The following is a 15,716-nucleotide window of genomic DNA, read 5'->3' on the forward strand; positions in this document are numbered from 1 at the left end:
TTCCGTCGCGTTCTGTTCACAAAACCATCAAAAGTTTAAACTGAAGATAAAGTCCCTTACTGAATTTATTGAAAAATATTCAACAATTACATTAATTTAATAATTCAGTCCTTTAATAAAGTCATGGTAACAGTATGTTCAGAGCTGTGTCACTCTTGCTCAAAAACAACAGGAATTCCCAAATTCTTTGAGAAGAGTCCCTACGATACATATGCAATAATTGGAAGTATTTTCGTTCTTTTATTCCTAATAGTACAATGCAGGAATACCAAGTATACATGAGTAGGGATGGAACATACGGCGGTTTTATTGAATTAGCTGCCATTATTGAATTGTACAATGTTGCAATTTAGGTTCATCTCAGAAATAACGATGAAATTATTTTTCCTCTGTTCACCGTTTGCAGTCAAAAAATTACAGAAAGGGAGGTTTTAGTATTATATAGTGGCGAGCTTGGCAATGGCCACTACGATGCTCTCTTTCCCATAAACAATCATGAATATGAAAGAAATGTAGACGGAAATGAAACATCACAAGACAATATTAAAACACTTAATATGAAAACAGATTATAGCAGCGAATATCTGAAGAAGGAATTGTATTCCGAAATATCATTGGACTATAGATAACTAAATTACAACAGGTATATAGTCCATTTTTTGTATTATAGTGCATTTTTGTACCATTCAAAACTTTTTATTCTTTACTTAATATGAAGATTGCAAAAAAAAAAAAAAAACATCGGAAAGTTAGGTTGCAAAAAATGAAGGAATATGAGAGGAGAACAAGAAAGTGATAAAGACAGGGAAATAAGATTTCAGAGAAAGAAGGAAAATTAAAGAAATAAAAAAAAGTACAAGAAAATAAAAAGACAAAGAAATACGATCGCAAAAAAGGAGAGTAAAAGGTAGAATAAATAGAAAACAAAAGAGTGAATGCGACTGAAGAATATAACTAAAAAGGAGAAAACTTTTCAGAGAAAATCAGAAGAAAAAGTGTAAACGATTTCAATGGGAAGGTGTAGCATTTAATTATGATCCAAATCGTAATTATGTATCTGAAAAAATTGTCTCCCTGGGGCTCTATGTGCAAAACATGTGAAAAGTGTGGTGCTAGGAAGTGGGACAAGGAATCATTAGGTATGTGTTGTTCTAAAGGTAAAGTCCATTTACCAATAATTGAGCCTCTAGAACTTATAAAACATCTTTTAGATACCACTTCAGAATCAAAACACTTTCTTAAAAATATTCAAGCATTCAATTCTACTCTCCAAATGCCATCATTTGGGACAAAAGTTTTTAAGGGAAATTGTGTTTATGTCAACTTTTAAAGTACAAGGAAAAATATATCACAGAGTTGGCTCTCTTAAACCTTAACAAAATAAAGATCCACCATTTTTAGAAATATATTTTGTAGGTGACATTCAAAAGGAAGCACAGTATCGCACAAGAATTGTCCAGGTACAAGATTAAAACTTATTTTTAAGCTGCAAGGAATGCTTCACGAAAAGAATTTTTATGTGAGAAGCTTTCAGTATGCTTTTTCAGATGGTCATGGAAGCGTGGTGGAACTATCTAATAACGACTTTGTTCAGGAAGCTGGAATAATACATATAAGGTGCCTGTTGGAAAAGAGAGAGACAACCGAGTAGAATGTTTGAGAGATGATTTATTGATACGTTAGCATGTGTCTGTGTGTGCGTCATGTATACAGAATAATAGACAGGCCGTCATGAGGGCATGTCTGTATATGCATGGATGTATGTGTGTGCTACATAGAACAATAATGAGGAAGAAAGTGAAAGAGTCTATTATGAGAAGTTAGACGAATGTTCATAGACACAGGAAAGAAAATACCAGTTTGTAGTCAATTGTACACGGTAGTTGAAATACTGTATCAAGAAGAGACGGTGATGCAGAGCTGGTTGCGGTACGTGTCGTATGAAGTTGTGGCTGTAATGCTGCTGCCTGTGTCACTTGTACAGGAGCTCTCGCAGGTTGTATATTTGCTGTTAACCATGAAGTAATTCACAAATAGAGCAGTATTGGAACCTGTGCGAGTTGCTTGTTGAGCTGTGTACCTATAGACGATGTTGATGTCGTTAGGATGGTGGCGACAAAGTCGGTTGTTGCTGCTATACTGTTGGACAGGTGTTGTCGTCTGGCTTGCAGGTTGCATATTTGCTGTTGATCTATGGTGAAGTAATTCACAAACAGTGCTGTGTTGTAACCTGGGTGTTTTGCTGTTGGACAGGTGTTGACGTCTGGCGTTGTCGCTGGAACTGGCTGTGTTTTGTATAGTCAGTAGCTAGATTTTAAAAGGTCTGGAACCAAAGACTTCAAAACGAGGAGAAAGTGAGTTTCTTTATAATTAACAGTAGGTTAAAACGGGGTTGAGAAAAGGCTGTCTTACATAATCTTATTTAGGGGCTCCGATTGGTTTTACGCTGCATATTGGTGCGACAGAGTAAGGGACAAATTGTACTAATACCAACCAATCAGAGTAGTGGACACAACGGGGTCCAAATAGTTGCCAAAGGTTAGCTGTTATCTGCTACATTGAAATGTATGTATATATAATAAAGGGGAGAAGAATTTCACTTGAGTGTACACTACACTTTAGACTATACTTCAACTGCAGACTTTCAAGTTGTTATTGATGCCGACAAAACACCAGCAGGAGAACATGTCCGTTGATTCAATATTCCTGAGTGTACTGAAATGGTTATTATTATGGTTGGAGAACAATTGGTAAACGAGATATTGTTTTGAAATATTGTGACAATAGCATCACGTTCATAAATGAAACTCATCGTTCATATGATGCTTTACAATATCCCTTGCTTTTTGCTAACAGAGAAGATGGATATCGCTTTCGATGTCACAAATTGGAGGAATCACTTCCAAAAGAACTGTATCCTGTATGGATTATTATGTTCATTAATGATTACAAATACCAGGTTCGATTACAATGTCCTGGCACAAAAATAGAATACAGTGACAAAATCTACAATGCTGTGTTAATTGCCATTGAAGAGAAATTGTTTCTGTGAAAGGGAATGAATTGCATGGGTATGGACTTTCTCATACCAGTCGTTCTGAACTCGATAGTTTAACAACATCTCTATTATGAGACTTCATACAACATTGAAGACCTCTCAAGATATGTTAGTGAAAATGAACCAAAATTGTCGCTTGAACAAAAAGTATTCTACAATACTATACTAGAAAAGGTTTTTGATCAAACGGGAGGGCATTTTTTTTCTTGATGCTTCTGCAAGAACTGCCAAAACATTTGTCATTAAACTTTTACTTGCCAAAGTGCAACAAGAGAAAAAAATGGCTTTAGCTGTTGCTTCTTCAGGTATTGCTGCTACTTTACTTCCAGGAGGAAGAACATCTCACTCTATTTTTAAATTGCTCTTGAACAGTGGCGGCTTGTAAATAAAATTAGTGTGGGTGCTGCTTCAGAAAATTTTTAGCTGTAGTTTTAATATTGTGTAAAAGGAAACAAGCATATAAAAAGAAAGTTCATATATAAACTTGATTACTTTATGCTTTTGTCACTGCCAGGTAGTGTGTTTAATTTGTTCATTGAACAACGTTGTGAATTCTCCCATTTTTCAAAAATTCCCCATAAGTCACAAAATAAGGAGAGAAATGTACCCTGCTTTTCAAATCCTGGCAGCAACACTGAAGCTAGAAGCAGGATAATAATCTAATTCAACATTTTATCACATTAAAGAATATAAACACGTTTGTAAGTACAACACACGCAGAGTCAAAAAGTTACACAATCTCTCACTTGGCATGCGAATTTTTTTTTTTTTTCCACCAGCGTTCCATACCCCAGTAATGAACTTATTTGCATACAGCCAATCAGAGCAGAGCCACATTTATCCTTTCTTCCTTTCTAGTCAGCACCATGCATTCCTTACTCTTTCCCTTTCTACTGGCAGACAGCAACCTTTTTTGTCACTATCGGAAAAAATTTTCACTATCACTACAAGTACTACTGTCTCTCTAGCTATCTGTTGGGCAAACAAATATATGTAAATATTTTTTCCTTCTCGGCGTTGATCCTTCAATGTCCACTGGTTGCTCCGACATTGGCAAAATAATACACTTGCCCAAAATGAATTGCTGGAGTTATTTCATTTTTTTCCAGAAAAATGTTTTAAAAAAGTTATAGAGGTTTAAAGATTGATCATTTTCACTCAGTCAGGAAACAGGATTTGGAAGCTTACATTTTGTGCATAACTGCACATTTTGTCAACATCCTGAAAATGCTTACATTTTTTATATCTTCCATGAATTTTTCACAGGTCCAGCCAGTTATAATAAATAGATCTATAATTTACTATTAATAATATGGTGGTGGTGGTGGTGTCGTCATCATAGTCGTTGTCATCATTATCTTTTCAGGTAGGGTTAAAAATAAAAATATCAATAAAAATGAGAACTCAGAAATATAGTATTTTTTTATGTTCTTGAAAATTCAGATTTGTTCTGATCAAAACAGCAATAAAAGTATAACTCAATCTACACTACAGACTTGAAGATATTCTGTGGAGGACACAGTTTCACTTGACTTGTATCAAATGGAAAGCAAATGACCACATCCCATCCCAAAGACTGGTTTTTCTTTTCAGGATCAAGATACACTTCAGTTTCAGTGAACTTCTGATTCTCTTAAAAGCCTGAGTAAGACCCAATGGAATATTTTCTCCTTCATCTTGAATGGCATTGCATCCAAAAGAAAATCATACAATTGATTGCTAAATGTTCACTCTTCAACGAACTTCAAACTATAAGCCACAGGTGCACCATCTCCTCAATCTGTCATTTCTATTGCTACTACAACAGCTCCTGCTTTATTGAACTAGCCAGTTAGTTGCATACAACTCCCACTCAAACCCCTCTCACATATCTGCATCCTCGCCTCTCATCAGCCGTGGTTTGTATAACTCTGCCAGCCTTGTACTAAACACTGGATGTAATTCTTCCTCCCATAACATCAACTCTTTAGAATTCTCTTCCTGTCCGAACTTTTCATCAGAGACATCTGTTGACATATATTTAAATTGAATATCAACTGTAATAATTTCATCTGTTTCAAGACGATTTACAAAGATCATAAAAAAAAAAGATCATTAAGAAAAAAAATCCTGTAGCATTCTTGTTTAATCTGGTGTCTCTCATGTCTTCAAATTTACATTTGAAATCAAATTGATGCATACCAGTAGCTTCATGGATTGTTCTGTATTTCCTGGAATCAAAGTGAGGAAACATTGCAACATGAGTTAGAACATATCTAGTGGGAATATGGCTGTGTGGTTAAGAAGCTCACTTTGTAACCACATGTTTTGGGGTTCAGTCCCACTGCATGGTATTTTAGGCAAGTGTCTTTCACTGTAGCTAGGGGCTGACCAATACCTTATGAATTAATTTGGTAGACAAAAACTGTGTGGTAGCCTGTTCTATACATACATGCATACTTACATACATACATACATACATACATACATACATACATACATACATACATACATACATACATATGTACATATGTAAAGATGAGTATTTCGCTTTGTGTTTGTGGGTGTAGAGTGAGCCAGGATGTGAGTCCACAAACTGAGAGTTGATCTACAGATTCTTTGGTGAACTGATATATCTAGATATAGGTTTGGAGAATGCTTAAGGGTTATTTTAAACATTGAGTAGGTGATCAATGAAACAATCACTGAGATAATGCCTTTGATTGGTGTCAGCCATGTATAGAAATTTGTAGAATTTGTCAGTGATGCACTAAATAAGGTTGGTACAGACACAGACAAAAGGTCAGTGATTTAAAATTTAACTTGAGAGCCAGTGTGAGCCAAAATACAGTGATGAAGGGACAATATACTGTACAGAGCAGGAATATTTGAATGGGCTGCAATAGAACTTCATTCATTTCTTTGGATAAATCTATCATATATCACCTTAACCAGTATTGTTAAAATGCAGCAAGGACAGTGGTAGTATGTGGTTTCAGTATTTTTGGCATGCTTTAGTGAAGGATTGGTATTTATAAGACATTAAGTAAAATCTCAAATGCTTGCAAAAGACAAACCTTAAAACTATAAACAGAGTTACTATTGTTGTTACTTAGTCTAGTATTACAATGTTTGGGAATGAAATATGCATATTGGTACTATCCCAACAACAGAATTTGTGTCAGTTGTAAACGATAAACAAACAAAACAACGAACCTTTGTAAAGCATATTGTTTACAATTTAAGCCATATTTTATGAATGTATTTTAATTTCATGAATCAAATTATTATTGTTCCATTTCTATTATTGACCAATTTCTGAATTTCTTCTTTATTTTTTTTTCAGGCTAGAAACATGGCTTATAGAGTTGGTGGATCTGCTGTTTCCTTCTGTTGACTACTTTTACTGTCAGTTCATTCTTGTTGCTATGGTTACTCACATGCAATTTCAATATTACAAACACAATTATTGCCATCTCTGCATAACTGGTTCCTTAGGATGTCAATGGCACCGTTATCGGCAATCAGCATGCAACAGCCAAAAGGTAAGAAACTAGGCATTTGAATCTAGAAACACTTAAGTATCCCGTTTACTCCTTCTAATTATCTGTCTTAATTCTCTTTGTGTCTTTTTCTTTTTTTTTTGTTTTAGTACCATTAAATTTTAAACCTTAAAAGAAAACAGTGAAAAGTCAGATTTTGATCTTTTTCTATGAAATTCATTTTTAAGAGATTCTAAAATCTTCAAAATTTTGTAATAAAATCATAAAAACTTCTATTTTTTTTAATTGTAAAGGTGAGGCCAAGCAGAGTGATTTTATGGTCTAATTCTTTTTCTTTTTACCAGTTGACACCCAATGCAAATATCCAGGGTGAACTCACTACTGTTTTATTCCAGTTTTCTCAGCTTTATTCCTCATAAAATTAAGAAAATATATAAATAAATAAATATATAAAAAAGGAAAAAAATGCATTCTGTTGCTCTCTGTTAATTAACTGTATGCACGTCTTTGGAGAAGAATGGGTGCTGCTAGATTGACTTGTTACATGAAATTAAATCTTTCAGTGATGACCCAATTCCATTCTACAATAGGTGATTGATTAAATTTCTTAATTCTGCTTCGTTTAGTCACTTATTTTAAACAACACCATCAAAGTAATTTATTAAAGCATTTGGAAAGAAAATTTTATTAAGCCAAAACTTTATTTTAAATTTGAAATATAAGATTGATTTTAGAAATTATTCATAGTTATAGTAATGAGACATATTTTAGTTCCAATCACAGATTTAAAATATATTTTGCAAAACAGAAAAAAAAAAAAAAGAAAAAAATTACTTATTTGTTATTTGCAGCGGAAGTAGTATTACTTCAAATTAGTGTTTTATATATCATAGTTAAACTATATTTATTGCTGAAAGCTTTCTAAACTGTGATATTTATCTTGAAAAAATATCTCTTAAACATAAAATATTCTTGCAGCATGGATGGAGTAGGGGGTGTGGGCATACTCCTTGTAGAGAAATGGGTGGATAAGGTCATAGAGGTTGTCAGGGTATGTGATAGAGTGCTTAAGCTCAGGCTAGTCCTGCAGAACAGCACAGCTACAATTATATCTGCCTATGCCCCACAAGCAGGCCATTTTTATGATACCCTTCTACAGGCTACCTCAAAGATGTGTGGCAATGACCTCATCTTTGCGGATGGGGATTTTAATGGGCATGTTGGGCGGCAATCTGATATCTTCACTGGTGTACACAAGGGCCATCGTATTGGTTCCCAAAAAGATGAGGGAACGAGGCTACTGGAGTTCTGTGATGCATGTAACCTTTTAATCTGCAACACTAACTTCAGGAAGCCAAACAGCCTGATAACCTATCAATCAGGTGACTCTGCTAGCCAGATTGATTTCATCCTCACCAGACAGCAGGATGCAGGGTTGCTCTTGAATACAAAGACCCTCTCGTGTGAAGAATGTACCCCCCCCCCCCAGCATAGACTAGTCATTAGTGACTTTAGACTCGAGGCCAGAATGATGCCAAGAAGCAAACCAATCCAGAAAAGAAGGATTTGGAAGCTAAAGAATCCTTCACATGGCCAGAGATTTAGGGACATCATCATCACGAAATTTGATGAGAGGGAGGAGGAGCTACAGACTTCTGACATAGAAGGTAGCTGGAATTTCCTACAGGACAGCTTACTGAGTGCCACAGACCAAGTCTGCAGATGGTGCAAAGTCCTTTCCAGACCTAGAGTAACATGGTGGTGGAATAATACGGCAAACCCAGCCATTAGAGCAAAGAAACAGGCCTGGAAAGCCCAGAAGGGTGGGGGTAGCAGGGAACTGTACCAGATAGCCAGAAGGGAGGCTGGGCAACAGGTATACATAGCCAAAGGTGAAGCAGAAAAGAGGAAGTTTGCCAATGTCCAGTGACGTGAGGACCAAAGAACTGAAATATTTCGGATTGCAAGACAGTGTGTGAGAAAAAAAAATGTGATGTCACAGGAGAGAAATGTGCCCGCATGGATGATGGTACACTTGCTTTTAATGATTTGGAAAAGAAAGAGGCTTGGAGAAGCCATTATGAAAGACTGCTGAACGTGGAGAATGAATGGGAGGAGGAGAGCCTTCCAAATGTTGACCCAGTAGAGGGACCAGCTATCCAAATAGACAGCACCCTGGTAGATAAAGCAATTAAGGGTATGAACCCAGGAGAAGCCCCCAGCCCATCAGGAATCACTACTGAGATGCTTAAAGCATCTGGTGGCGTGGGCTATGGCCTAGTCACTCGTATTGTAAACCAGGTAGTTCATGATGGATTCATACCCAATGACTGACGTAGCAGCACCATAGTCAACTGCTACAAGGGTAAAGGTGATACTATAGATAGAAATAACTACAAGGGTATCAAACTGCTGGATCAGGTGATGAAGGTTACGGAGAGGGTCATAGCTCAACCAATTAGGGAGAGAGTCTGCTTAGATGAGATGCAGTTTGGTTTTGTGCCAGGTAGAAGCACCACTGATGCTATATTCCTGGTACGGAAACTGGGAAAATTTAACCCTTTTGTTACCAACCCGGTGGAAACCAGTTCTGGTTCTGAGTACAAATGTCTTGTTTTCATAAGTTTTGAATTAAAATCTTCCATCAAACCTTAGTCACAATTTATGTTCTTAACACTAGCTGAATGATAACTTAGTTATTTTACTAAATTCTTTGTTATATCTAGAGTAATTGAAAGAAACACAGAGCATCTAAAAATAAATACATTAATGAAAGGGTTAAAGCTGTAGCTTTAACTGAAACACAATCAACAACATCGACTGAGTAGTGCTATTGTGCTGCCAGGTCGGGAGAAATTTAGCAGTATCAGCACCAAGCAGTATTTAGACATAAACAAACTTTAGGTTAGTTAAAGTATGTCTGTGACATATTGCTAAAAATAACTTGATTTGTAGGCTTATGTGATAATTTTTTAAATTCTATAAAATAGATGTCTAAGCCAGGGTTACAAATGTTTATAACTAACATCACATCATATTGAAACTTGAAGTAAAATTTGTTCCTTTTTGCTTATTTGTAACCTTGTGAAGTTAGAAGAAAAGTTGTACATGAAAATAAGTGGGTTATTTATTAGAAAACTACTGTTTTTCATCACTACTATAATTTGTACCATATTTTAATTAGAGAATATAATTCCAAATTAACTAAGCATTACAAGAGAAAGAGGAAGAAATAGAAGTGTAAGAAAGATAATTTTACATGTGTCACAAATTAGATTATGTTTTTCTGCTACAATGGCTTATAAAATATACATAGAGAGAGAGAGAGCTGAATTTATTGCTAGTTATTCAAGAGCAATGTGATTTTTAAAAATTTGTCCAGTGAGAATAACATGGCTTTTAATAAAAAAAAGTATTGAGGCTTTGTTTTATAAAATAGATGACATATTTTTGAATGACAGTATACTTCGACAGCAACTATCTCAACATATGCACTTGGGCACACCACGTCTGTAACTGAAACCTTGTTTTTAAGCTGGAGCTGGAAATGTGGTTTATTCATTGTAAGAAAAGAAAAGAACAAACAAAAACATCAAAATGTTTTTTTTTTTTTTATTTCTTTGAATTCCACTTTTGAAATAGGTTCTTTATGTGTTTGACAGCCTTGGAAATTAATATTCATGTTGTGCCTCTAAATGTCTAAATGTGAAAAGATCACTTGGCTCTGTTATTCTGTGCATTATAGTTAACGAAACGTTGAAGGCTGGGCAAATAACATGCAGTGTTATATTCCATTTGATAGTTTTTATCTATATGCTGTCGTAAAAACTTAACTGATGTAATAGCAAAGATATTTGATTTGTTCACTTCCCCTTCTCACAACCATTAATTTTTTAAACTTTGATTTATTTGTTTTGGCTTCATTATAAAGATTTTTAGTCTTTAGAAAACAGTTGTCTGATTCCTTAATCACAGTGCACTCAACATTATACATTGTCACTTTGTGTACAGTTTCAATCCCTGTACACACTGCATTACACCCTGTCACTTATGTGTACAGTTTCACTCACTGTACACTCAATATTACCAACTCCATCAAATATCTGTAGTTTCAGTGCCTGTATCCTCAACATCACATAATTATGTGTACAGTTTCAATCCCTGTACACTCCACATTACATACTGTCACTTATGTGTACTGTTCTTTTGTTGCTGTACATTCCACATTATATTATCACTTACATGTACAGTTTTTCAGTCATTGTACATTCCACATTACATTCTCTATCATTTATGTGCACAGTTTTTCAGTTTCTGTACATTTCACATCACATACTCTGTCACTTATGTCTACAGTTTTTCAGTCACTCCACATTTACAGTTTCTCTCTCTGTCCCTTTTTATTTTTTTCTCTAGCTCACTTATAACCATTCCTATTTCTGTTTACAGTTTCTGTACTTGTTCATTCTGGTTACATTTACCCTAGCTTTAAGTAGTGTTTCTTTCAATGTTCACCCTTGTTCTTTTCTTTCATGTTCACCTTTGTTGTCAGTTCTTTTGAATGTTCACTTTTGTTATTGGATTCTTTAAAATGTTCACTTTTGTTTGCAGTTTTTGAATCTGTTAAACCCTGCTTCCGATTTCTTTCTCTACTTCTGTAACGAGTATGTGAAATGAGGTAAATGTGAAAATGGATATATGACTCAAGATGAAAAGAACTGGTAAGTGACGATTTATTCTCTGTTACAAAATACAATGATTGCCATACATGAAATAAAATAATATAACAGGTTACAACAATTACGTGTGAGAGTTCTTTGTGGTTAGGCAAATAGACATAGTTGGTGTACTGTATGGTGGTGTGTAGAGGCAGCCATTGGTCTGTTGGTTGTGTAGTCTTCATACAGCAATGATGTAGGCAGGTGTCTGGTGTAGATGAAAGCAGAGACTAGCTGGTGTCAGATACATCGTTGCCGAAAATGAGCTGTGTGTGGTCAGTGTCATGTGCCAAAGACCTAGAGTAGTTAAGAACTGCCGTTCATATAGAGAATGGTAGGCTCCCAGGAGCTGGTGATTAATTTCCCATGTAAGGAAAAATGAACTGTTGCACCAACATGATTGGACAGCTGGAAACTGACCAATACAAACAACAGGTTCATTTAATCATGAGGTCATGTGAGCTGCTGGAACGAAAATGCTTGTGGAGCTGATATTCGGGTATTTAAGCCTAGATGAGTGAAAACAAAAACATCTCACAGCATCTATGCTACATTGGGTTTCTACCAAGCAAGCCTAACTGGCAATACTCTCATGACCCAGTGCATGTAATTTTGCCTGAACTCTGCATCCTTCATGTTTGGCATTGAGGTGTCGGTCCAAGGTCGATCTTGCTGCCAAAACTTGGGATGCAGAGCCCACTCTCAGCACCTCTTCTAATGCCTTAACTAAATTCTCTTCTACTCTATCCTGTTCTAGACTTAACTGTTTGCTAAATCTAATAGACTCAAGTCGAATGGCTTGTTTGAGGGTACACCACCACTGGTTATTTAACACAGTGCTAGTTAGTGGCTTCATTACTAACTCCTTAATCCGACTACGGTAAGTTTCGCAAGCCAATAGGGCTTCCAGTAACCAGACCCCCTGTCTTTGGACTTTATCTATATGCATCCTACACATCACTAATTTGTGATCCATGTAGGGTACATAGGTAAATTGTGGACAACTAAAACTAGACTTATCTCTAGAATTAACTGTTGTCCTATCTATATGAGACCTGATTAATCCATTGTTATTACTCCAAGCCCACATTGGAATGCTCGGACTATCAAGTCTGTATTGATCTGCCAGCCTAAATCGCATCAGCAGATTGATGAGGCATGAGTTACATCTCCTATCGTTCGAGCCTACGCTATTCTGGTATGCATCCAGAATAGCATTAAAGTCTCCTAACATAACTAGTGTCTTTGACATCACAAGAAAATTCTCTAGGTGTCGAAAGAAATCATTCTGTCTGCCTGTCATGCCAGGCATGTAAATGCCAATCAACCTGAAGGCCTTACCTCTGAATGTTAGATCCAGAATGACCAACTCACCTTCTGGGTCCACAAAGATCATATGTGTCTGCAGAGCCAAGTTTTTCTGGAGCAACAATACAACGCGCCCCCCGCCCCCCACCGTCCGACTAGGAGACATGACTTTCTAATAGCCATTCAGGAGAGTTGAGAAGGCCTGCAGCTTGTCCAACTTGGTCTCTGTAGCAAACATAACATACATTCTATGTGATCTGAGGTCGTTGAGGAAACAAGCCTGCTTCCTCTTCGAGCTCAGGCCACGCACATTCAAACAACCTACACACAGTGTAGCCATGTCATAAAACGAAAAAGAAGGAAAGTAGAGCTTACCTGCTCTTTCATTTTTTGAGGGGATTGTTCTCAGTATCACTGAGATCTGTTCCCCCTCCCACCTCCTCTCTTCCAGGCTTGGTTCCGTTGGCGGGTTAAATACTTTTGGCAACTCTCTCAGTTCTACAATATCTTTGGGGTTTCTTCCTTTTTAGCTCTGTGTACAGTTTTCAGAAAATTCTCCCGATTGTGATTGGACTTTTATTGTCACTGTTGGTATAGGTTAGGCTTTGTTGGTGGGGTTTGATAACCCCTTCTAAGTATTTTTTATTGTTTTTATATACCACTGTAATGGTGTCAATTTTCTTGGGGATTTTGATTTTTCCTAATTTTAATTTTTTTCCTTTCTTCTTTTCTTTTTTTCCTGTTGTTTTTTTTTTAATTATTTTAGTTTTAGGAGCCACCTCCTGAGTTTTGGTAGGCGACTCCATTATTTTGGTTCTTTTATGCAACACTGTCTGATAATCCATGTCATCCTCAGATGGTGTCGCTGTGATCTCTGCTGGTTCCTTTCCCTCAGTGTTGTCTTTATTGGTGGCAGTCGCCCTCTGAGTAACAGTCTCCTTGGCTGGGGGGTGCTGCTTCTTCTTTTTGCTCATCCTCTTCGGGGACTCTTTCTTCTTCGTCATCTTTTTTCGAAGGGGGGCACTTAGACCACAGGTGTCCCTTTTTTCCGCACTTGAAACACCTGGGTTGTCTCCCCTCTACATGTACTGCAAGAATGGTTTCCTCCCCAATTTGAATTACCTCGGGGAGGTTTTCTAGGTTGATGGTAGTGGGCTGTGCCAGGATTTCCAGAGTTTGACCCAGCCAGTTTTGTGGAGTGTCTCTGGAAATCTGGATTATATTCATCTTGTCTTTCCTCTCAAACAAGAGAGTGGCCATGATCCACATGACCTCTACCCCTGGGGGGATATTTTTTATCTTTATCTGGGATGTTCTGTGTCCCAGATATAGAGGGAATAACATAATGTTTCCACTTTGCAAGGTTTGAGTCGAAAACTTTTGAGCCTTCTCTACTGACTCGAACCTTGCTTCAATAGTTGCAAATCTCGTGCTTCGGGCTAGATATTTAATCTGGTTAATTACCGGTCAACTGTACCTTCTTCCAAATGTTCCAATTTCATTTTTTCTACGTTGTAAGTTTTGTATATTATAGTCTTTTCTTTTGTTTTATTAATTATCTCATTTAGGTGGGGTGGGGGTGTTCCATGTGTAATTAAAGCAGGTGATTTTCAGGATAAAATTTGTTAAAAAAAGCTTCTACTCATGTAAAATTCACACCCAAAAGTTTTGAGAATTGTTGATATAACCAGGGGAAAAAGGTTTTCAATTTAATTGTATTTAGCATAATTTCACTTATTTATGATGAGATTTTATTAAATTTTCATTAAATAAAAATAATTTCTGTTTAACAGGTATCACATTGAAAGTTATTAAATTACAAAGGGTTTGTTTTGTTTATAATAAACTTTATTATACATTTCTTGCCCACAAGAGATTATGTCCGATCTTTTATTGCTGTATGTCTTCTCAAATCCCGGTCACAGGAAAAGTTGTTGATAAGAATTATCAACAAAAACAAAGCTGATAAATATGCACAGATGTTGCAAATTAGGTTTAATTACCAATAAACATCAGCTTGGATGACACTTTACTCAACTGACAGAGGAATTTGACTGATCAAACTGAGTATGTAAACAGAATTCTTTTCTGCCTATTCTTTGATATGGAATATCGAAATTTTAATCCCTTTCACACTTATAAAATGTCAAGTGAACTTTAAAATTTGCCATTACCATTATTGTCAGTATGGTCAGAACTTATGAATCATTTACTGGCGAAGGAGAAATTAAATGTGTTGAATATGCATTTGAACATGACATTAGAGCTGTCAGAAGCCAATGTTTGAAATTAGCGTAAACTGTACAACAAACTTAAAACTGTGCCTAATAATAAACAGACAAAAATAAAAACATACACTCTAGATTATCCATATCATTACATTTTTTCAGTCAGGAATATCCATGTCACTATGTATGTCAAATTATTGTGTTGGATTAAGTAACCTGTTCCTAAAAGTATAACAATATTTTTTTAAAAATAGGAACCATGAAAGTTATGCAGTGAAGAAATTCCGTTGAGTACTTCTATCGTTTAGAAATTAAGATGCCAAAGGCTATGTTCAGTTTTATACTTGAGCACTGGTGCTTAAAATTTAGTTTACTGGATAGTTAGTGAATGAAGTTTGATTTTAAATTAATCAGCATAGAATTTCTTGGTCATTCGAGCAAAATTCTTGAGTGTCTTTTCTTAAAATCTGACCCATTTCTTTTGGGAATGGAATATATATTTATTTATAAGCAATAAGTTTAGCAAGCTGTTTTGTTAGTGCTAATGTGATACCATACTATATGGCATAGTAGATATGGTTAAAACCCATTGGCGCCTGTGGTCCTATTTTAGGAATCCATCATATTTCTGCAACACCTGTATTTTTCTGAGATATCTTTAGTTAGTCATTAAGACAGGAGTGTCTTTTGAATATTGTAATAAATTTTTTTTATATATTTAGTATCAAATAAAATAGCATTAAAAAAGAGTTTTGATAATAAATAAAAAAAAAATGGGCACTAATGGGTTATTAACCCAAATCAATTCACTTCCTAGCTATTAGAAAGTCAAACAAGTACAAAGAAACTGTTTCAGGACAGCAAATTGTTAAGTCATTGAAAAGTTGCTGCAAATACAGAGGAATACCTCAAGCTTAGCATA

The 15,716-nt window shown here is 35.8% G+C and overlaps 1 protein-coding gene across 3 annotated transcripts in view; it reads left to right on the forward strand.

Moving 5' to 3' along the window:
* LOC106874500 (glycerophosphodiester phosphodiesterase 2) overlaps positions 1 to 15,716 on the forward strand; it is a 71,998-nt gene that overhangs the window by 8,787 nt on the left and 47,495 nt on the right. For 2 of the 3 annotated variants that reach the window (XM_089352927.1, XM_089352930.1), the window contains exon 1: positions 11,152 to 11,261. Coding sequence is in view for 1 of the 3 variants with exons in the window: in XM_089352931.1 (XP_089209057.1) it covers positions 6,466 to 6,582 (117 nt within the window). In the remaining 2 variants the exon portion in view is untranslated. Of the gene's footprint in view, positions 1 to 6,383; positions 6,583 to 11,151; positions 11,262 to 15,716 lie in introns of those variants that run through there. The other variant, XM_089352931.1, reaches the window with a different exon arrangement.

The sequence above is a fragment of the Octopus bimaculoides genome, chromosome 5, assembly GCF_046866305.1.
Source record: "Octopus bimaculoides isolate indiv1 chromosome 5, ASM4686630v1, whole genome shotgun sequence".
Taxonomy (NCBI): domain Eukaryota; kingdom Metazoa; phylum Mollusca; class Cephalopoda; order Octopoda; family Octopodidae; genus Octopus; species Octopus bimaculoides.